At 42.8% G+C, this 22809-nt stretch overlaps 1 protein-coding gene across 2 annotated transcripts in view; it reads right to left on the bottom strand.

Annotated features, from left to right (window-relative positions):
• Window positions 1-2728: 2728 nt before the first annotated feature.
• The window catches only part of LOC140427929 (vang-like protein 1), a 47138-nt gene continuing 27057 nt past the window's right edge, over window positions 2729-22809 (bottom strand). For both annotated transcript variants that reach the window (XM_072513799.1, XM_072513798.1), the window contains 4 exons: window positions 12310-12443; window positions 9768-9900; window positions 7692-7926; window positions 2729-6636 (listed from right to left, as the gene is read on the bottom strand). In XM_072513799.1, coding sequence (XP_072369900.1) covers window positions 6376-6636; window positions 7692-7926; window positions 9768-9900; window positions 12310-12443 — 763 coding nt within the window. In that variant the 3' untranslated portion in view covers window positions 2729-6375. The remainder of the gene's footprint in view (window positions 6637-7691; window positions 7927-9767; window positions 9901-12309; window positions 12444-22809) is intronic.

The raw sequence follows: 22809 nt of genomic DNA, 5'->3' as shown, positions 1-22809 counted from the left end.
CCTCATGCTGGACAGGTTATCTTGGGAGCGGACACTGCTATTGGACTATATTTAAAAAAAAAGTTTTGAGTACCCAATTCATTTTTTCCAATTAAGGGGCAATTTAGCGTGGCCAATTCATGTAGCCTGCACATCTTTTTTTGGGTTGTGGGGGTGAAACCCACGCAAACACGGGGAGAATGTGCAAACTCCACACGGACAGTGACCCAGAGCCGGTATCGTACCTGGGACCTCGGCGCCATGAGGCTACAGGGCTAACCCACTGCGCCACCATGCTGCCCATGGACTATCTTTCTTGCCCCAGATTTGGAGGGCTCTTGAAATAGCATTTCTCGAGTACTTTAAAGTGCCTGCTCTCGGTTGTCCAACCTGCAAAGCATAAAGGAGCAAGGGGATCTCTGTTGCCTGATAAACCACGGCCTCAGTCTCGGGTTTGAGATCCTGGTCCTCGAATACTCTTTTTCTCATCCAACAAAGGATATTGGAGAAAATGATGAATATCATCTGCTAGGTCTAACCCTAAATTTATCATAAAATCTGTTGACAAAGGTGTTGACTGGCATACAAATCTCTACCTCGCAGAGGACGAACATGGACATCTGACACTACTTCCTACCTCCTGTTTCAGTTGTTCCCACCCCACTGAATTGATTTCTTTCTATCCATTTTTTCTTCTCTTGTCCAGTCTCTTCCCACCTCCTGCCTTATATTAATTCCTCATCCCCGTCACATGTTAGGGTGATGCAACCTTCCACTAGAGCTTCTGAAATGGCTTCCTTTTTCCCCAACTGAGGTTTCCCTCACACCAGTCCACTTGTGGTTGAGGGGGCCTATTAGAGTCCATTCTCACACACTTCTACCCAGAACTATATGGTTCTTTGCCATGACCTTTCACCCCATCAGCTATTTGTGTTGACTTTTCACCCCACCAGCCACTCCATTCAATGGATCATCCTTTGTTACCAAACCCATCACATCCCTTTATTTCAGCATTCTGAAGGGACCATTCCCTCCAAATGATCCTGGCCCACAACTCCCAGCACACCCTCCCTTTACTTTGGCCAAAAATCCATACAAGCACAGGAGGTGGAACACCTGCCATTCTACCTCTGCACTTCTCACTGTTCCAAGACACTAAACACTCCTCCCAGGTGATACAGCAATTCACATGTACTTCTTTCAATTTAGTATACTGTATATGGGCTCCTCTACACTGGCCAGACTAAATGAAGACTGGGTGAGCAGCTCCATTCAGTCTGCAAGTATGACCCAGAATTTCCAGTTGCCTGCCTTTTTAATTCTCCACCCCACTCCAACCTTTCAATCCTCACCTACTGCAGTCTTCCAAACAAGCTCAAAGTACAAGGTTGAGGAGCAGCACCTCATCTTTCAACTGGGCATTTTACAGCCTTCTGGACTCCCAACACTGATTTAATCAATTTTAAATCCTGACCTCTGCTCTCATTCTCCTCTACTCTCTCCCCCCCCCCCCCCCCCCCCACCCCTTCAGAAGACAGCTATTCAGGATCCTACCATTCACAGCTCCTCTATTCATAAAGAAAGCAAAATATTGTAGATATTGTAAATCGCAACATTTTTAAATGATGGAAGGTCATGTCCTGAAACATTGTTTCTCTCTCCACCTTGCTGCCAGACCTGCTGTGTATCTCCACCATTTTCTGTTTTTATTTCTTTGGACATCTTTTATTTACTCATCCCATTACCATTTCCTATGGGTTATGAATCTTATCATTTAATCTTTCCTGCATCCACTCTCTCCAGGCCTTCACTTTTGTTCTTTTCCTCAATCTTCCCCGCTCCTTCACTTGCTCAAAACCTGTTATATTTCTAACTTTTTCCACTCTTGACGAAGGGTCACAAACCTCAAATGCTAACTTGCTTGTGCTTTCCACACATGTTGCCACACCTGCAGAGTATGTCCAGCAAATTCTGTATTTATTTCAGATTTCCAGAATCTGGCTTTTTGTTACAAATGTGAATGAGCACTTGCCCAATGCAATGGAATTAGAAGATGCGCTCCTGAAGTGCTCAGCAAACATGGTGGTTATGGAAACAAAGGTCCCCCTTTCTTTAACTAAATGGCAGAAGCAACATGTGCTAATTTAATCAGATCTTCTATGAGAGGGCTGTTTGTGGGACCTGTGTAAAATGTTTGACAATTTACTTATCTTACTGGACATTCCTATTTTTAAATAAAGAGCTGCAACAGTGGGCTGGGGTAATTGACCGAGTACTCTGTCAGTCATAGGCAAATGCTTAATCTTCACTTGACATTCCATCAAAATGTCATCACGTGCTTCTAGTCTCAGTACAGGTCTGCAATGCAATAACTCCAATGCACCACTGCATTATTTCCTATTGTTAGTGTTCACTGATACTCACAGTGCAACCAGATAAGATCTTAGAGGTGGCAAGAGCATGAATTAGCATTACACTGGTGGTAAGCAAGCCCAAGGTAGCTACGGTGCTCCAGGAGGTGCAAGTAAGCAGTGTTGCTAACAAAATAGGATGGAGTGTCTGAAGTTCAGTTGTGAGTAGAGTAGGTTGCCAAGCTTTTCTTTGCTTAGCACAAATGTGGGAGCATCACGCCAACAGTGGTGCATGGCTGCAGCTGAGTGGCGCCTTCTCAGAGAAACCAGTAGTCGTTAAATGTATCCAGGTCAACATTGCCAACGTCATAAATGAAAGCACTTTACTGACAAACACAGCCAGGCCAACTCTAGTTTTCCTCTTTATTTTTCAGGAGACTCGATGTACAAAACCTGATGTGGAAATAACATTTTGCAGTTTGTTACAAAAATGTAAAATTTAGAGAATGATTCCAAAAAGAAATAAATTACTAAGGCTACATACACACACACAATTGTTAGTGTCTATCATGCACCTATTCAATTGAAGTAGATTAAAAATTCAGTAACTCCAAATAGTGACCCTAAAATTCACAAATTCGGTTTCAGTACAAGGTGCAGAAGCTGGTGGTTAGTCCTCGGCTCTGTTACAAGGATATTTAATAGAAATCATTTAAAAATCAGTTCCTGTAAAAAATTAGTTGTGTACAGTAGTTACATAGTGACACTTCAATAACACTTTCACAAGACTAGAAACCTCACAAGTGAGTTTACCAATCAATCTTACAGCAATGACTTTGGCTACCAAAATCCTATACAATGTCGTTTCCAACTTTTTTTTGCTTTACAAAGACAATGTTGTGTATATGTTGCATTTTACATTCATAGAGACCACAATGTAATCAAGTTGCATAACACAAATAAACATTTGTGGTGATATCACTGTTAATCAGGGAGGCCAGCTTCTTGCGCTCAAACATTCAGACCCTTGCAGACTATAAACACAATAAAGAACTGTATACAGCAGATTCAAATTGCTTTGTAAGATATAGAATGCAACACTCAATGGTTTTCCTCTGCAATCTGTCAGGCTCTGGTACTGCCAGCAAATTGTATTATGTGACTTACTTTTCAACAGATTATAGCTGGTGCTTTCTATTAAGTACTCTGTTTATTTATTTTCACAGGAAGTTATAAAGATGACCTGCTTCCCCACTGATTCACAGGGTGGGATGTAGTAGGGCTATCTTTGGCAATGGTGCTGTTCGAGCAAGTAACACCCTTAAATTCTCAGAGGATGAAATGAACAGCACAACAGGAAAATAGAAGAAAGAGCACGTTTTGTTGTATTATTTTATTAGAGTTAACTGGTGCACTTTTTCACTATGCAATGCAGTTTGTGTTCCTTCAGATATTACACTGGATTTTTAGTACTCAATGAGGCACCTGCATGCCTGAAGATGGTTACCGTGTTATCTGGTGCCTGAAAATTTCCAGCAGTACTAGGACATTTTTACCTTGTGCCACATAGGTCCAAACACAGAAGTTTATTTACTTAAAATGCACACAATAAAAACCTATCAAATTAAGCAGCTGGACCCACTGGCCGTTCCAATGGAATTTTTAGCCAGCATGTGTCACTTTTTAAATCTGTCGTTACATTTCAAATGATAAGTATAAGGCCAATTTAAACAACAATCTGTTCAGAGAAATGCTACATGAAATTTGAGGTAGTGATGGCAGAGATAATGCATCAAGAAATGCATTTCCTATCTGCCCAGTAACAGAACAGCTACTCTTGACTAGCAGTTACACAGCTTCTGTATTTAAAGTTTATGAGCCTGTGTGTGCAAATGTTATTCCAGTCATATTGTACTCCATTCGAGGAAACAGAGGATGATTCAACAATTCTTTAAGGCTATACCTGACTGGCAAGTCCTCTTCTGCTCTAGCAAGATCAGTCTGTGCTTGTTTCAATGACGCTGTACCTAGTTCCGACAGTGAGATTTTTTGGTCCCAGGCAATGCACATTGAGTACAATTTAATTCCAGACCAGTGATGCAACAGACATTGCATTAACTCTGGAGGCTATTTAACCAGTTATTTTTCCATCTCTGTACTTTGCCTTCCATTTTCACTCCAACTGTGCAAGTTGGGACTCTAAAATGTACTAATATGGCCACATCTTTCTCCACACAACTGTTTTAGAATTCTTTATGGTCACTGACAATGCTACATTGCAACTGACTACACAGTAGAAGCATGAATTAATCAATGTCAGAACTAATTTCCATCCCAAAAGGGAGCATTTAGCTTTCATGCGATTCATCATCCAGTGGCCTAGTTCAACCAAGTGACCGCCAACCCCGATACTTCCAAGTTAAGGAATTAGTTGTATGCCTCAAACTACTTGTCTGTCAGTCTTGTGGGTTTTCCTTCGCACATTTGCATTCTCTGTTGTACAAATTATTCTGCAATTAAAAAATATTAAAGAAAACAGGACAAGGAGACAGAAAAACATACATGATGCATCCCATTAATCAATACACAAACAAATTCAAATTGCACCAAATAACTTGCAGGCAAAATCAAAAGATGCTAAAATTAAACAACAGAACCTTGCTGTAAGATCAATTCGTAAATTCATTGCTGTAGAACATTTGACTTTGGATAAAAAACAAGCCAAAATTATGTGTGTTGCAACCTGTAAGTTTGATGTTTAGAAAGTTGCTCAGCATGGATACATTGGACAAATACTGTACTCTGCTCCTGATCGGATAAACATTCTTCACAAGACATGACAATTTAAAAAATTGCTCAAAACAAAGTTATCTGTTAAAAAATAAAATAGAAGATTCAAAGGCCACAACCGTTAAAAAAAGTAAAAAAAAGTAAATTATTTCTCAGAATTCTTGACAGCAAATATTTTTGTATAAAAATTCCGTAAGCGGGAGTGCAGTGCATTGCGGGCAAAAGGTGAGCCAGCAGGACACATTCTGCAGTGCACTACAAGAGGTAAAAAAGTGTGAAGAAAACAAATGACAGAGTCCTCAGTTAAAGAATGCAGTTCCTACTGGGCACATCCCAAGATATTAAACAAAATGAAATATGGAGTATTTTACATGCCAGGACCTTTCAGGAATACACGTCACTGATTTTTAGTGTGCATGATTTTAAAAAAATCACGTGAAAAAAATAATTAATGGTTGCTCTTTGCTGTACAAACGTGCTCCATTGTCCCAAACACGCGTCCTAGTGTTTCTTTATTCAAGCACTTCACAAGCCCTCTTAAAGTGATACAATTGAAATGATTTCCAATTTAGTGTTAGTTTTGGGGTGGGGGTGGGTTGAAAGGGAAGTTCTTCCCTATCTTTACATTACCTGCCTAAGGTAATACATCTACATAAACTCCACATATTGGATAAAACACTATCTATACTGTAACAATTCTCACACTGTGCAAGTCTACATTTGCGAACCAAATTTTCCAAGCATTTTATCTGGGAAAAGCTGGTTCTCTAGAACACTAGGACCAGAAAGGTGGGATCTATCTACATCTTCATTTCCAGAACAGTTTGCTAGCAATCCCCATCGACAGTGACCAGTCTTTTCAAACGAAGGCCCAAGTCTCTAGAAATACACACTGAGGGCTTCCGAAGAACTTCCTCCAGAGGGCAAGTTGGTCTACATACAAAAGAACTGAGTCTCCAGAAACAAGTAGAAAGACAGTGCATTTCTCTCAATACAGAAAATGTTCAGGTTTCTAGAAGTCCATTGCTATAATGCTGGTATCTGGAAGCAGGCTGATACAGTCCTCATCAATCAGAGCAAACCAGGCAAGCCCATGATAGGTGGATTACTTTTGGAAGATTTATACCAGAAAGATTTAGGTCTCCAGTATTTAGGAAAAAAATCTAAACATGGTCAAAAGATAACACCCTTCCCCATCCAAAGTGCAGTTGGATTATCTGACTGATCTGCCACGTGTGTCCTTGGCACGAACAGCTTACACTGATGTCTCAGACTGAAGGCGCAGCACAAACTTGTGAGATTTTGGGTCGACGAACTCCTCAGAGAGTTTGATGAAAGGGATTTTTTTCACTACCACTATCAGGCTGAAGTCAAGACATTTCAGAGTGAAAACCAAGCCATCCTTCAGGCCATTGGTCACCGCCTCTTCGCTACTCAATGTCCACTGACTGGCCAACCATCTGTTCTTATCATACTGAAGGGTAGGTCCTGGGTTCAGATAACGCTCCAAAAAGGCCTATAAATAAAACAAGACACATGGAGGGGCTGGGGAAAGCTTTGAAATACACAAAACAAACTTTTATAACACAAACAGTAAATCAGAAGAAAAGTGAAATGATGTCCCCCAAGTCTCAACAAAAAAGCAGAACATGTACAGAAGTTTTTAAACATAGCTCATCAAGTCAATTCTAATTAGTTCCCTAATTTGAGAAACTTCAGATATCAGAAAAACTGGAGAAAAGGGACATTTCAAATACCAAAAAACATTTATAATTAGTAAATTACTTTATGGACAAATTTTAATTTGAGTCATATTTTAATGTAACCTATTCAATATATATTAATACATCATACAGATTATTCTGCTGAATAACATTGACATAAATGAAGACAGGATTCTTCATTTATAGTACAGATGTTCACCGTCATTCCTTTTATTGGGCTAAATCCCAGATAAGGCCCATTTATTCCATCTTGGAATAACTTCCATCATTATTCCGTCTTGGAATAACTTCCAAATACAATTTTTACTAGTGTCACAAGTAGGCTTACATTAACACTGCAATGAAGTTACTATGAAAATACATTAGTCGCCACACTCCGGCGCCTGTTCGGGTACAATGAGGGAGAATTTAGAATGTCCAATTCACATAATAAGCATGTCTTTCAGAACTTGTGGGAGGAAACCGGAGTACCCAGAGGAAACCCACGCAGACACAGGGAGAATGTGCAGACTCCACACAGAAGTGACCCAAGCCGGGAATCGAACCCAGGTCCCTGGCGTTATGAAGCAACAGTGCTAACCACTGTGCTACTGTGCCGCCCATAAAACGATTCTTACACTGGAGCTAGAAAGTGAGGTTTGACAGGTAACTGATTCTACGAGGAAGTGACTACTTGGTTTGACAAGTTTCTCTATTTAAAACCATAGAGCCGAACAATAATATTTTGGTCAAATTATGAATTCCTGATGGGGATTTATATTATAAGCAAGTTTTTCTGGGTATTTGGATCTTGGTCTGTTCAGTAATTATTTGCACCAACAACTTAATTTAATAGATTTTGAAATACCTTTGGTGTCATATTGTTGGTAACACAGAATGCCAGGTGCTGTAAGATGCTCTCCATGGTGTGGTAGTGCTGCTGTCTGGTAGTTCGGAGGTATTTCTGTAACGCTCTCGCCATTGAAGGAAAGATAGACTGTGCTGCATTCAAAGGGTCCATCACCTCTCCAGGAGCTTTCTGTTGCTCGTCATCCTGAAGCCGCCTAATGTGGGTAAATGCCTCTTCAACTGCGACCACCAACCTGAAGAAACATAAGACAAAGAGAAAGTAGAGATGATGAGTTTCCTGAACTTTTCCCACTGAGGTTCTTCCATGCTTTATTCCTTTGAGCAAAATGTAACAGAATGAATATCAACTGTGGCTCATGTACACATTAGAAATTCTGATCAGCATGTCAGGTTAAATCGCTGGGGTACTGGTTAAAATAACTGCTATGTAATGTCCAATAGCCAACACAGTAAGAAATAATTAGGTTACCTCCAGAGTTGTCTTAGTTAAGTGCAGGCTTCCTTTTAACAATGCTTTATAATATTTCAGGCCAACTACCAACTAGTCTTCTTCCAATCTTTCCACAACTGGCATTTTCTTGTTGAAAATGGTTACAATTTACTCATTCTTGTAACAGTGACCAAAATAGAATAGAATAGGTATAACGCAGAAGGCCATTTGGCCCTTCGAGCCTGCACTGACCCTCTAAAAGAGCACCCTACCCATTCCTCGACCCCACCCTATGATCTGTGTGTCTGAAGGTGACTGCCACAAAAAGCCTGAAAGGTAAAATTTAACTTTTGTAGGGCTCAAAATAGGCATGATGGAATACACCACCATTATATACCCCACCCAATTGGGAAATCAGGTGTTGTTTAATGGCCAGCAGATCCACTATCGCCCATTTCACAACATCCATTCAAGTTGAATTCCGCTCCCTTGAGTGAAAATGATGTTGTGCACAGTTAGAAGTCGCTCTCTGATAATTGCTGACCAAAATGACTCCAATTGCAGCCAGCTTATGGAAACTGCATGAAATACAGCTGGAATTGATTTCAAAATAAAACGCAGACATTCGTGTCTGGCTGAGATGAGTCATCAAGTCAGTCCTCCCTCTCCTTTGACAACTATTAGACTGAATGGCAACCTGGCCTATGCTTTCTCAGGTGAGAAAGGGGAGTTGGGGAAGGGCATTATTCATTGTTTAGGATCCCTGTTGTAAAGATCTACAGCTAGTTTCGGCACCAGACCATGAGCGAACTTAAAAAGGAACCTCTGCAATTTGAAGGAGGCACCAACTGACCAAAGAATATTTTTTTAAAATGTTTGTGTTTCTACCGTGGCCCATACACAGGTGTACTCTCGCTCAGGTACTTGTACAATTATACCTTTGAGAACCCCTTGTTGACTACTGGACACAGGTCACGTTTTCCTCATTTCAATTTCATCAATATGCAAGTGATTACACACTGAAGTCATTAAGGCCTGCCTTCTGGAAAATGGGAAGGACGGTCAAGGATATCCTCAAACACATTTCCAATGGAGCGGCACGGTAGTACAGTGGTTAACACTGTTGCTTCACAGTGCCAGGTTCGATTCCCGGCTTGGGTCACTGTCTGTGCGGAGTCTGCACGTTCTCCCTGTGTCTGCGTGGGTTTTCTCCGGGTGCTCCGGTTTCCTCCCAGAAGTCCCGAAAGACGTGCTGTTAGATTGATTGGACATTCTGAATTCTCCCTCCGTGTACCCGAACGGGTGCCGGAATATGGCGACTAGGGGCTTTTCACAGTAACCTCATTGCAGTGTTAATGTAAGTCTACTTGTGACAATAAAGATTGTTAGTATTATATCTGGTCTGCTCCAGATCAGGTTCAAACCTGTCTGGATTGGGCCAGAAAGCCTAACTTTTACTGCCCATGCCCGTACCACAATACTATTCATTTACACTAAATTAACACTCTTTAATCTGAACTATGTTCTTCCCAAATGGGAAAGCCTTATTCTTTAAAGTTACACAGAATATAAGTTTAAAAGTGTGTTCCATACAATGCATTTCCAGACTTCCCCATCTTCAATAAACCTGCGATGTGCCATTACCTTGCACGCCGTTTCCTCACCCTCCGATCATGTTCTGCTTCCTCATAGTACAGCTCATTGTGACTTGAATCACGCCTTCTCGCTGCTGCAGCAATCATTGCACGAGACTGTCCAGCTGCATTATTTCCAGGTCCTAGGAGTAATTACATCATTAGGGATAAAATAATCGTCAAGCAAAGATACCACAGTTCTGTGATTAGAAGAGACTGCATAATATTTTCCATTGCTCAATCAAGAAACAGCAGTGCAAACCAAAAGTTAATTCATGATATGTAGCTCATTAATTTTTAAATTGTGTCACAGAAAAAAAGTTTGTTTTAATGATCATTTGTAGGGCGACACAGTGGTTAGCACTGCTGCCTCATCGCCAGAGACCCGGGTTAGATTCCGACCTTGGGTGACAGTCTGTGTGGCGTTTGTACATTCTTCCCGTGTCTGCTTGGGTTTCCTCCAGGTGCTCCGGTTTCTTCCCACACTCCAAAGAGCAGGTTAGGTGAACTGACCATGCTAAATTGCCCCTTAGTGTTCAACAGTTAGGTGGGGTAACAGGGATAGGGTGGATATTGGGCATGTGAACAATGGTCTTTCAAATAGTCGGTGCAAACTCGATGGGCTGAGTGGCCTTCTGCACTGCAGGGATTCTGTGATTATAAAATTGCAACTGAAAACAAACACATGGGTAGTTTACATTGGTTTCAGTTGAAAGTGTAAATGACCGGTCTTGTCTTGCTCCAGCAGTAGCATGGACACACAATTTCAAGGCGCTTGTGAACTGTGGTCACATGTACTTCTGCATTTGATGGAGACAATTGATGTGTTCAAAAGTAAATAGGGCAGAGTATTAATATGAGAATAGCATAGTCCCAATTTCCTCAAGCAAATTCTGCACCATTAAACAGAGCACAGTGCCAGAGGACAGCGAAGGCTACGTTCATTTCACTCGTGAAGCACACTTGCACTGGCTTACTCACATCTTAATGTCTTCTTTGCTTGTACAATAAACTGCTTTTCAACAACTTCATGCCCCCCCCCCCCACACACACACACAACTGTTCTTGGGCATACAGGATCTTTGGTTTTTAAATGAGGAATGTGATATAATAACAAAACAAGGAAAAGGCACCCCAAGCTGCTTCCTTATTCCCCATAAGATTCACCAAGCCTGAGCTCAGAGCAGAAATGTAGCCAGGATTGGGAAGCCAGAGAAGCAGGAAATCAAATCGATGGATTATCATGCCCAATATGACCTTCACCCATTTGAAGCTTTGAGTTTTAATTTTCTAACTACAATACAACTTTTCAGTTTTGACCATTTTAAAAGATTTTTTAATAATTGGATTTCATTTAAAATATCTTGATCCACTTTTGCATGTTACTTGGCAGGCAGTCCAGCGCTACATTACCAAACATGTTATCCATCGAGGCAAGTGTAAATGGAGCCCTTGAAAGGAGCCGGTTCTGTGGTTCTTCACCAAGCAGAAGGAGAAACTGCAATTATGGACTTTTGATGAGTGTTCCCAAATCCCGACCCCTTTGGTTATCATCAAAGCAACAGATTCCATTGAACTGCATATGCCTCAGAAACTACTAAATAAAATGCACAACAAGAAAAAACACCATAACTGACTCCCTCATTCATTTATACATGCGATGTTGTTGCAATGCATTCTGCAAACCTTAACACTGGCCCTTTGCAGCAATATTTACTCACACTGCAGCTCAAGGTCGATTGCACTTGGGGTTCCAGCTAGGAAGCAGGCTCTGCCTTGGCTGGAGTTCTAACAGTGGTGCCAAGAAACAAAGTGGTGCATATTTCTGATATATGATTTGTGTGTTAGATTGATTTCATAGAATTTACAGTGCAGAAGGAGGCCATTCGGCCCATCGAGTCTGCTCCGGCCCCTGGAATGAGCACCCCACCCAAGCCCACACCTCCACCCCACCCCCCAGCAACCCCACCCAACACGAAGGGCAATATTGGACACAAAAGGGCAATTTAGCATGGCCAATCCACCTAACCTGCACATCTTTGGACTGTGGGAGGAAACCGGAGCACCCGGAGGAAACCCACGCACACACAGGGAGGATGTGCAGACTCCGCACAGACAGTGACCCAAGCTGGGAACCGAACCTGGGACCCTGGAGCTGTGAAGCAACTGTGTTAACCACTATGCTACCGTGCTGCCCTGCGACAGAATGATAGTTTTTCATAAGGGGTCCATTCCTCTCACCAGACCCTGCTATCGATTGCATCAAGAGTCAAAATTTCTTGGGGAAGGGGAGAAATGTCCAAGACACTCCAGAAAATGCACTTTGCCCCACCTAAGGAATTTAATTTGTTGGCTTTGGTCACGGGCCTTAATTCAGGACTGTTTACCACTTGTGTAATACTGTTTTGAAGCTGCCTTTGGTACATCCAAGTTTTGTGTGTTTCAAAACCTAATTTCTGATGGTCACTTATTAAGTTACTTAAAACATAAAGCATGGAGCAGGAAACTATCGAGAGCCACATCTTTGTTGTAGTACTTCTGTATGGACTCACCATCCACGTTGTAGACTTTCAGTCCAGCCATGTGTTTGGCTGCACGGGATTTTGCGGCAGTCAGGAGTGCTGGGTTGTGGACAGTGAAATCCTTGTAGTAATTCTCCAGAATGACAAGGGCGGCCCGTTGAATACTGAAAATACAGGATTACATTTCGGAATATAAATATATGGAATGGCAAAATGGCTAATCCAATCCGATCCTGATTTTCACTGATAATGCTGAGATTAAGGAGCATCACTCAAGATTTTTCCAAACGGATTTTTCTTTTAAAAAGCCTGCTCCTGTTTACACTATTAGAGTCAGAGTTAGACGTGGCAATTGGATTTAGAACTCCAGGAAATTCAAATTGTTCGATCCACAGCAGATAGTTTTTGTTACATCATCAAAGATCAATATCTGAAGAAACCCTTGTGACAGATCCAATGATGTTATGTTTTGAAATAAAACTCAAGAACAAGCAGAGCAGGGGCATTGCCCTACAATATATAAGGACAGGAGCCTTTAGGATAGAACTGAGGCTTCTGGAACTCACTTCAGCTTACTTTCAGATTTAAAAAAATATATATTTTTATTCTCCTCCTTTTTCACATTTTCTCCCAAATTTACACCCAACAATAAACAACAATCAATAACGAATGCAATGTCAATCCCCATATCAACAACAACGATCCCACCCTCCCACCAAACATTAGCCCGCATGTTAACATAAACAAATAACAAAAAGGAATCAGGAATCACCCATAGTCACCATTAACACATACAGTCCCCCTCCCCCAACCCCTCCCTCCTACAGTCCCCCTCCCCCCCCAACCCCTCCCTCCTAAAGTTTGATGTAATCCAATTCTCAAAAGTGCATAATGAATAATGCCCGTGAGTTGTAGAACCCCTCCATACTTCCCCTCAGTTCAAATTTGATGGTCGCACCCGTTTCCAACCCTGGTTGGTCCGACACCCTGAATATGGCCTCCCGAGGGCCCGGATCCAGTTTCACATGCACCACTTTAGAGATTACCCTAAATACCTCCTTCCAGTAATCCTCCAGCTTTGGACAGGCCCAAAACATATGAACGTGGTTTGCGCCGCCCCCCCCCCCGCAACATTCACACACATCTTCTACCCCCTCAAAGAGCTGGCTCATCCTCGCCCTTGTAAGGTGTGCTCGCTATACCGTTTTCAGCTGCATCAGGCCCAACCTCGGACATGAGGTGGAGGTGTTCACGCTCCGGAGCACCGCACACCAGAACCCCTCCTCCATACCCTCTCCCAACTCTTCCTCCCACTTTGTCTTGATCACGTCCTGCGGCGCCTTCTCCTCTTCCAAAATAGCCCCGTGAACCGCCGTAACTACCCCCTTCTCCAGTCCCCCTGTCGTCAGCACCTCCTCCAGCAATGTGGAAGCCAGCTCTACTGGGAAGCTTTGTATCTCCTTTCTGGCAAAGTCTCGAACCTGCATGTATCTAAATATTTCCCCCTGCCCCAGCCCATACTTCGCTCCCAGCTCCTTCAATCCTGCAAACCGACCCCCAAGAAAACAAACAGGAATCGCGGCAACACATTCATTTTTTATTTAAAAATAAATAAATTTAGAGTACCCAATTATTTTTTTTTCCCAATTAAGGGGCAATTTAGCGTGGCCAATCCACCTAACCTGCAAATCTTTGGGTTGGGGGGGTGAAACCCACGCAGACATGGGGAGAATGTGCAAACTCCACGCAGACAGTGGCCCAGGGCCGGGATTCGAACCCGTGTCCTCAGCGTCGGAGTCCCAGTGCTAACCACTGTGCCACATGCCACCCTGAAACACATTCATTTTAACCGCCTGTACCCGACCCACCAGTGACAGTGGGAAACCATCCCACCTTGCCAGATCAGCTTTCACCCTCCCACCAAACTAGAAACGTTGTACCTACAAAGCTCCCCCCAATCCTGAAGCTTACTTTCAGACTTTAGCAATCAAACCCTTGAACTCATAGTCACGCTGTCTGTGTAAGTGTGGCCAAAACATTCCCGAATAAGTATAGCTCACCTTGGACAAACAACATTTTCTAACATCAGTCCTGGTGACAGTAGTTTTCTCTCAAACAAGTTTCAGCCCATTTACTAATATTTACAATCTGCTTCAGCGTTTCCAATGTGCTCAACTTTTCCCCTCCATAGACATCTATCATGCACCAAAGCTAGGAAATGGCTTAATTTTACTAATGGGGTTAAGATTCACTACTTAGAAGTACAGTCCTGTCTGCTTCAGTGAGATGCAGGTCAAAGCCAAAATTCATTATAGTTTCTTTCAACCCATGCCAGATACAGAAGCAGCTCTGCCGGCCAATGCTCTTATAGCCATTAAAGTTCCATCACTTTTTGAGAGGAGGGCAGCTTTAAACGAGGTAGACATCACTCAAAATATCTCTAAATGTATACATTTCATATTTGACAATGATTCATAAATGATGGCTTGCTACATCAGGGGCATTAGGGTGCTGGCATGCTGAATCTACTCCTAAGTCAATGGAAATAAGTTGATCAATATTAAATTACATTCCACATAATGCATAAAAATAGGCTAGGGCGTTTCTGGAGACATTACAAAAATGCCAAGGCAGAAAGGAAAAGATATTAGAAGGGCGCAACCAAAATCCTAGCCAAAGAGGAGTGTTAAAGGAAGGCAGAAGGGTGATGAGATTGAGGAGGTTAGGAAAGAAATTCTAGAGCTAGACAGCTGAAGAAACAGCTGATGACAGTGGACAGAGGTACGTTGGATGCACAAGTGGTCAGAGATAGTGAAAGATCTCATGGAGGCTGGAGTAGGTCAGAGAAGGAAGGCGATGGAGGAATTCACACACAAAGGTGTTGGGGCACTGGGTGACTGGGAGCCTATGCAGACCAGCTAAGAACAGGGCTGACCAATTTAAGAGTAGGATATGGGCAGGAGAGTTTTGGATGAGCTGGTTTATGAAAGGTATAGGATGATATATTGCAGGGTGAAAACAGAATATATCTCTGATGAAAGGAAGCAGGGTTGGAGTTCAGTTTGGGCTCAAATAGAATGCAGAGGGTGTAAATGGTACTCTTCAACCTGAACCAGTAGTCAGGGAGGGGGCTGGGTTTGTGGCAAGGAGATTCAGCTCATCACAGCAGCATGTTAAGATGCAGAAAACTGATCCCCATCCAGAACTGGATACTGGACCAACAGCCTGACTAAAGGCAAAGCAGCAGAGGGATGGAAAAAGGTAGCAGTGATAGAGGGATGGACATCAATGTAGATGTGGCACAGGGTGGTGGTAGGGTTAGCCAAGGATGGAGTATTGGGAGGAAGTTCCAAGATGATGGTTTGAGCATGGAAAGAGAAGCCGCTGGAGGAGATTTTCAGACTATGAATGAATCAGACTATGAATGAATCAACATGACTGGAAGCGAGTGAGAGCAGTCCCACTGAGCTGGACAATGGAAATGAGGCACAGAAGAAAGATGGTGCAGTTGGCCATGTCAAATATTGTAGAGGTTGAGAAGATGAGGAGTGATAGTGCACCATCGTCTGTCACATGGCACGTCATTTGTAACATGTTTTAGTGTTGTGGAAGGAACAAAATGTCCTGACTGGAGAGGTTCCAAACTCTGAGTTGCAGATGGGCACGGGTTAGGGGGATGATCATTTAAAGCACAAGATAACAGTCAATGATTGTAACTTTTCTTTAAATTTATGAAATATGCCCAAGTCTCCCTGATGATTGTAGTGTGGGTCAGCCACAGCATAACGATGTGTGACACAACTGGCCTCCTTGCCCCTTGGTCCGAGGTGGAATAACATATAAATAAATACAAAAATCAGTCAGGGTCTTGTTCCTGACTGCTACATGCAATTTGTGCTATAAAGTGTGCGTGCAAGTAAAGGTTTCGTGAAGGCAGAAACAGGAGAGCTGCGCTGGCTAGGGACAAAGAATGGGTGAGGTACAACACGGCTCCAGTCATCCATCAAATGGTGCCGCAGCAGCAGTTAAAGCCTTCAGGACAGAAGGGGACAAAAGTGATTAAATGAAATACGCATAGGCATACCCCTCCCATCCACTCCTTCCCCGTGGGAACCACGATTCACAGATGTGCAGCATTAAAGGAAATTAGCTTTCTGGCTAACACTTGCCATGTTTAAAGAGGTCAGGAGTACAAGAGAAGAATTTAGGAGTCAAGAATCTACTGATGAGAGTCTCAGCAGTAAATGCTAAGCAGTGGCTAAAGGCTATCAGACAGAGCTTGTCATTATTCAAATGAAGAGCTGCACAAAAGGAGGAAATTCATAAAGCCAATTATTGATCAAACAAACCCAAGGTTGTGGTCAAGTCCTGTCATTTCCCAGATATCACAAACCCCTATTTATGGTCATTTTAAAACATGTGGATGCAAACTATTTAGGATTTCCTGGTATAAATGCATTCAACCATTGATTTTAAACATCCAAATTGTGTCATTTTGTGCCGCGAGCATAAATTTGTCAGGAGCCGACACTAATCAAAATGCTAGTTAGGAAGTGTTTTACTGTGGTCCATCTAATCGTCTAGCTGCAATGTCAGATTTCTGCCAGGAGAGGCCCCCAGTGACCTGTTTAAAAGCTGGATTCCATGAACAGATAAACACCTCAGAATAAGCGACTGAGTACATACACCCTTTGATTACAATGATTTTCACACTGATAAAAAGTGAGTAATATTGATCAACTCACACTGCCAGTAAACAATATCAGAATACATTATGAGCACCGGTCAAAATACAGAAAAAAAGCCCACCAACTTTTCAGGTCTTTCCTCTGGAATTAAATATTATAGTTCAACAGCTTTTAAAAAGGAAAAGAAAAAGAGGGAAGGAGGAAACAAAAACAAAGGGGAAAAGAAAAGAGAATGGGCTGTGAAGTGCTTCTCTGGAGAACAGAGCATGGTTAAGCAGTAGAACTGGTATCATTGGATGACAAATGGAGGTGTAACCCAACGCTGCTGTATTGAGAGACAAGAAATATACATAGTGTGTCCCTTGATAAAGGAAACCAAGAGCAAAGGAAACCAGCCAGAGGAGGCAGGTTCCAGAGACCTGGAAATCCTTTGGAAGAGAAAAAGGTTCAACCTCAAGCATGCTTATCACCTCAAATTGTGTGGAGACATGCAGAGATACCGTGGCTAGTTATCTTGGGATGAGAGGAAAATCATACAAAAGCAATTGTGTGGGGTTCAGTACAGAAGGGGGAGCCAGTAGAGGAAGATGGGATGGTTTAATATGTCAAATAGTGCAGTGTTTTTCAATTATAGAGAGTGCTGAAGTGAGGCCCTGGAATCCAAACAGAATTACAGGTGAGCTTGAAAGTGGGTGGCATTTATTCTTATTCTTCTCTGTGAATCACAAACTTTCAAAAATCTTCTGGCTTTTAAAACCCAAGGTTGGCCGAATCACTACTTCTAGATTTATTTTAACTCATTACAACATCAGTGGTGTCCACTCCTATGGGCTTTAGTCCTTCAGCAGTTCAAGAAAAATGTTGAAGAATTTTCAATGTACAACAATAATCCATAAAATTCAGAAAATAACAATAAAGATAAAAATAAAGAAAAATGGTAAAAGTTTAAAATGTGGACAGACCTAAAGATGTAAAAAGAAAAAAATACCCGTGTCAGGTTCAGTGTTCTATTTGGTCTAGTTTGGTCCTTACCTCCACTGGAGAGGGTACAGGGATTTATGAATGTTGCCAGAACTGGAACATTGGGGCTATGAGGAAAGACTGGATAGGCAAGAGTTGTTTTCCTTGAAACAGAGAAGACTGAGGGGAGATTTGATTGAGGTTAAAAGGTTTTGAGGAGCCTGCATAGGGTGGATGGGAAGGATCCGTTTCTCTTAGCAGCAGGGTCAGTAACTAGTGGGCATTGATTTAAAATGATAGGTAGAAGGATTAGAGGAGACGGAAGAAATGTTTTTTTCACTCGGGGGTGGTAGGGGTCTGGAACTCTCTGCCTGAAAGAGTAGTAGAGGCAGAAATCCTCAACTCGGGTGTCAGGACATGCAACCCAAGCCCCATAATCTCTATGGCTGTGGACCAAGAACAGGAAAATGGGATTAGCTGCAGACAGTTAGAATGAGATCTCATATGTTTCCACAAGATCACCTCGCATTCTTCTGAACTCTATTGAATACAGGTGCAACCTTTCCTTCAACCCATGAATTTGAACCTTCTCTGCGGCATTGTGACACAGTGGTTGGTGCTGCATCCCAGCGGCAGGGAGCCAGGTTAGATTCCAACCATGGATGACTCCACGTGTGGAGTTTGCATTCTTCCGTGTCTATATGGGTTCCTCTGGGTGTACCGGTTTCTTCCCACAGTCTAAAGACATGCAAGTTAGGTGGATGGGCCCTGCTAAATTGCCCTTCTGTGTCCAAATATTGGGTGGGGTTACGGGGATAGGATGGGGGAGTGGGCCTAGGTAGGATGCTCTTTCAGGGGTTGGTGCAGACTCAATGGGCCAAAAAGTTTCCTTCTGCATTTAGGGATTCTATGATTCTCGAAACCGCCATTAATCCAATTATGAACTTTAAGGAGACTGTTTGCTGTACTCCAGATGTAGGGCTGGATTGTCCACCCCGCCACCTTTCTGCCCCGACCCGCCGGCGGGATTCTCCGTTACGTCGGCCGGTCAATGAGGTTTCCCATTGTGGGGCAGCCCCACGCCGTCGGGAAAACGGAGAATCCCGCCCGTAGTCTTCCATTCCCCTTGTAATAAACATTTCATTACCCTTACTATTCACCTGCTGTACCTGCATACTAACTTTTTGTGATATATGTACCAGGATACCCAGATCTCTTAGTGCTGCAGATTTCTGCAATCTCTCTCCATTTAAATAACACACTTCTTTTCTATCCTTCCTGCCAAGTGGACAAGTTCACATTTTCCTACATTATACTCCATGTGCCATGTTTTTTGCCCACTCACTTGGTCTATCTCTATCTCTTTGCAGATTTCTTACTTCTCTTTACAACTAACTCGCTTACCTACCTTTGTGTCATCAGCAAATTTAGCATTCATACATTTGGTCTCTCCATCCAAATCACTACTCTAAATAATTGAGGGCCCATCACGGATCTCTGTGGCATTCCACCAGTTCAGAACTTACGAAATAGGAGCAGGAATAGACTACACAGCCCATCAAGCCTGCTCCGCTATTCAATATCATGGTTGATCTTGGGCTTCAACTCCATTTTCCTGTCCACTCCCCATATTGCTTAACTCACTGAGACCAAAAATCTGTCTATCCTAGCCTTAAATATATTCAAGATTCATATTTAGTTATAGCTTGACAACCTTAAACTGACTCATGTATTGCTACTATCTGCTCACCACTCCTCTGTCCATGTTCATATGTTACTCCCTACACCATGAACTTTTATTTTGTGTAGTAACCTTTGATTTGGCACCTTATCAAATGTCTTGTAGAAATCCAAGTACACCACATCCACAGGTTCCCCTTAATCAGCACTGTTTGTTACTTCTTCAAAGAACTCCAATAAATTAGTCAAACATAAATTCTCTTTCACACACCTAACCTGATTGTGCTTCATTGCATTATGATATACTAAGTGCCCTGTTATAACTTCCTTAATAACAGATTCAAGCATTTTCCCTGTGCTAGATGTGAGGCTAACTGCCCTGTAGTTTCCTGCTTTTGGTCTCCCTTGGGTCACTTCTTGAATAGAAGAGCTGCATTCGCGATTTTCCAATCTGAAGGGTCTTTTCCAGAATTTTGGCAATTTTGGAAAGTTACAACCAATGCATCTACTATCTCAGCAGTTACTTATTTTAAGACCCCAGGATGCATGCCGTCAGGTCCTGGGGGCTTGCCAGCCTTTAGTTCTAATACTTTTCTCCGTACCCTTCCCCTGGTGATTGTAACCATTTCAAATTTCTCCCTCCTGTTCACCTCTTGATTTACAAGTATTTCTGGGAAGTTATTTGTGTATTTTACAGTGAAAAGACAAAATTTCAGTTCAGCATTTCCTCCATTTCCTTATTTTCCATTATTAATTCCCCAGACTCACTCTCTAGAGGACCAACATTCACTTTAGTTACTCTTATCCTTTTTAAATATTTGCAGAAACTCTTAGTGCATGTTTTTATATGTCTGACTACCTTTCTCTCATGTTTCTCCCTTACTATTTTTAAAAAATCATTCTTTGCTAGTTTTAAAATTTGGTCCAATTTTCTGACCTACCACTAATCTTTGCGAAACTAAATGCTTTTTCTTTCAATTTGATACTATCCTTAATTTCCTTAGTTAGTCACAGATGATGTGTCCTTCCCCAAGAGTCTTTCTTTCTTATAGGAAAGTATTTTTTCTGAGTATTCTGAAATTTCTCCTTAAATGTCTACCACTAACTCCACTGTCCTATCCTTCAATGTTCTTTCCCAGTTCACTTTGGCCAGCTGCATCTTCAAATTCTTCTATTGCCTTTTAAGTTTAAAACATTAGCCGTAGACCCATTTCTCACCCTCAAACTGAATGTGAAATTCAAACATTTTATGATCACTACTACAGAGAGATTATTTTACTTTGGGGGCATTAATTCACCCTGTCTCATGCACATTACCAGATTTAGAATAGCCTGTCCTCTGCTCAGCTCTAGAACATTCTGCTCTAAGAAATTGTCCTGAATACACACAATGAACTCACATGTCAGGCTACTTTGCCAATTTTATTTGTCCAATCCTTGGGTGGGATTCTCCGACCCCACGCCGGGTCGGAGAATCGCCGGGGGCTGGCGTGAATCCCGCCCATGCCGTGTCCTGAAGGCTCCGCCACCAGAGATTCGGCGGGGGTGGGAATTGCGCCGCACCGCCGATTCTCCGGCCCGCAATGGGCTGAAGTCCCACTGCTGGAATGTCTGTCCCGCCAGCGTGGATTAAACCAACTTTTGAACGTCGGGACAAGGCGGCGCGGGTAGGCTCCGGGGTCCTGGGGGGGGCACGGGGCGATCTGGCCCCGGGGGGTGCCCCCACGGTGGCCTGGCCCGCGATCGGGGCCCACCAATCCGCGGGCGGGCCTGTGCCGTGGGGGCACTCTTTTTCTTCCGCCTTCGCCATGGTCTTCACTATGACAGAGGTGGAAGAGACCCCCTCCCCTGCGCATGCGCGGGGATGACGTCAGCGGGGATGACGTCAGCAGCACTGACGCTCCCGCGCATGTGTCGCCCGGCGAAGACCTTTCAGCCGTGGCTGGCGTGGCGCCAAAGGCCTTTCCCGCCAGCCGGCGGAGCGCAAACCACTCCGGCACGGGCCTACCCCCTCAATGTGAGGGCTTTGCCCCTAAAGGAGCGGAGACTTCCGCACCTTTGGGGTGGCCCGACGCCGGAGTGGTTCCCGCCACTCCATTACGCCGGAACCCCCCGCCCCGCCGGGTAGGGGAGAATCCCGTCCCATATGTAGATTAAAATGACTCTAGATTACTGCAATACTTTTCTTATGTGTCCTATATTTCTTCCTGCATACTTTGTCCTACAATGTAGTTACAATTTGAAAATTATAAAGTATTCCCACAAGTGACTTATTACCATTGCTATTTCTTATCTTTACTCAAACTGATACTACATTTAGAAGTGAGGTCATCTGTCACTATTTTACTAATGTCATCCCTAACTAACACAGCTACCCCACCATTGTTTTCTAGCTTGCTGTCTTTCCGAAAAGTCAAGTACCCTATAATATTCAGATCCCAGTCTTGGTCACCTTGCAGCCAAGTCTCTGTAGTGGCTATCAGGTTATACATATTTATTTCTATTTGTGTTGGCAATTTATCGTTTTGTTATGAATGCTACGTGCATTCAGATATAGAGTTTTTAGCTCTGCCTCTTCACTATTTTTTGCAAACTTTGTCCTTATCTGCAGGCGCACTTATTCATTTGTACACTCTGTCCCTTCCTGTCACAATTCGATTATTGCTATCTTGCTCTATTCTTGGCCTTTCCCTTTACTTTACCACATATTCCCAACATGGCCACCCCATAAGACCATAATTCATAGGAGCAGAATTAGGCCACTTGGCCCATCAAGTCTGCTCCGCCATTCAATCATGGCTGATATTTTCTCATCCCCATTCTCCTGCCTTCTCCCCATAACCCCTGATATGGAGTATAAAGCCCTCTCAAGCCCTTAGTTATATGACCCGCCAGAATACTAGTTCCAGCATGGTTCAGGTGGACACTGTCTCAACAGTACAGCACCTAACTTTCCCAGTACTGATGCCAGTGTTCCATGAATCAAAATCCGTTCTTCCCACAGCAATCTTTGAGCCACTTACTCAACTCCCTAATTTTACATACCCTATGCCAATTTGCTCATGGTTCTGGGAATACCTTTAGGGGATAAATTAAAGAGCAAAACCACAGTTACTCATATTCTAAAAAGCAGAATCTATTTCCGAGCCCTATCTAGGTTGTTGGTTCCTACGTGCACCATGCCAACTGGATCCTTTCCCTC

This window comes from Scyliorhinus torazame, chromosome 8, assembly GCF_047496885.1.
Source record: "Scyliorhinus torazame isolate Kashiwa2021f chromosome 8, sScyTor2.1, whole genome shotgun sequence".
Lineage (NCBI taxonomy): Eukaryota > Metazoa > Chordata > Chondrichthyes > Carcharhiniformes > Scyliorhinidae > Scyliorhinus > Scyliorhinus torazame.
This window is presented reverse-complemented; position numbering and strand designations above follow the sequence as displayed.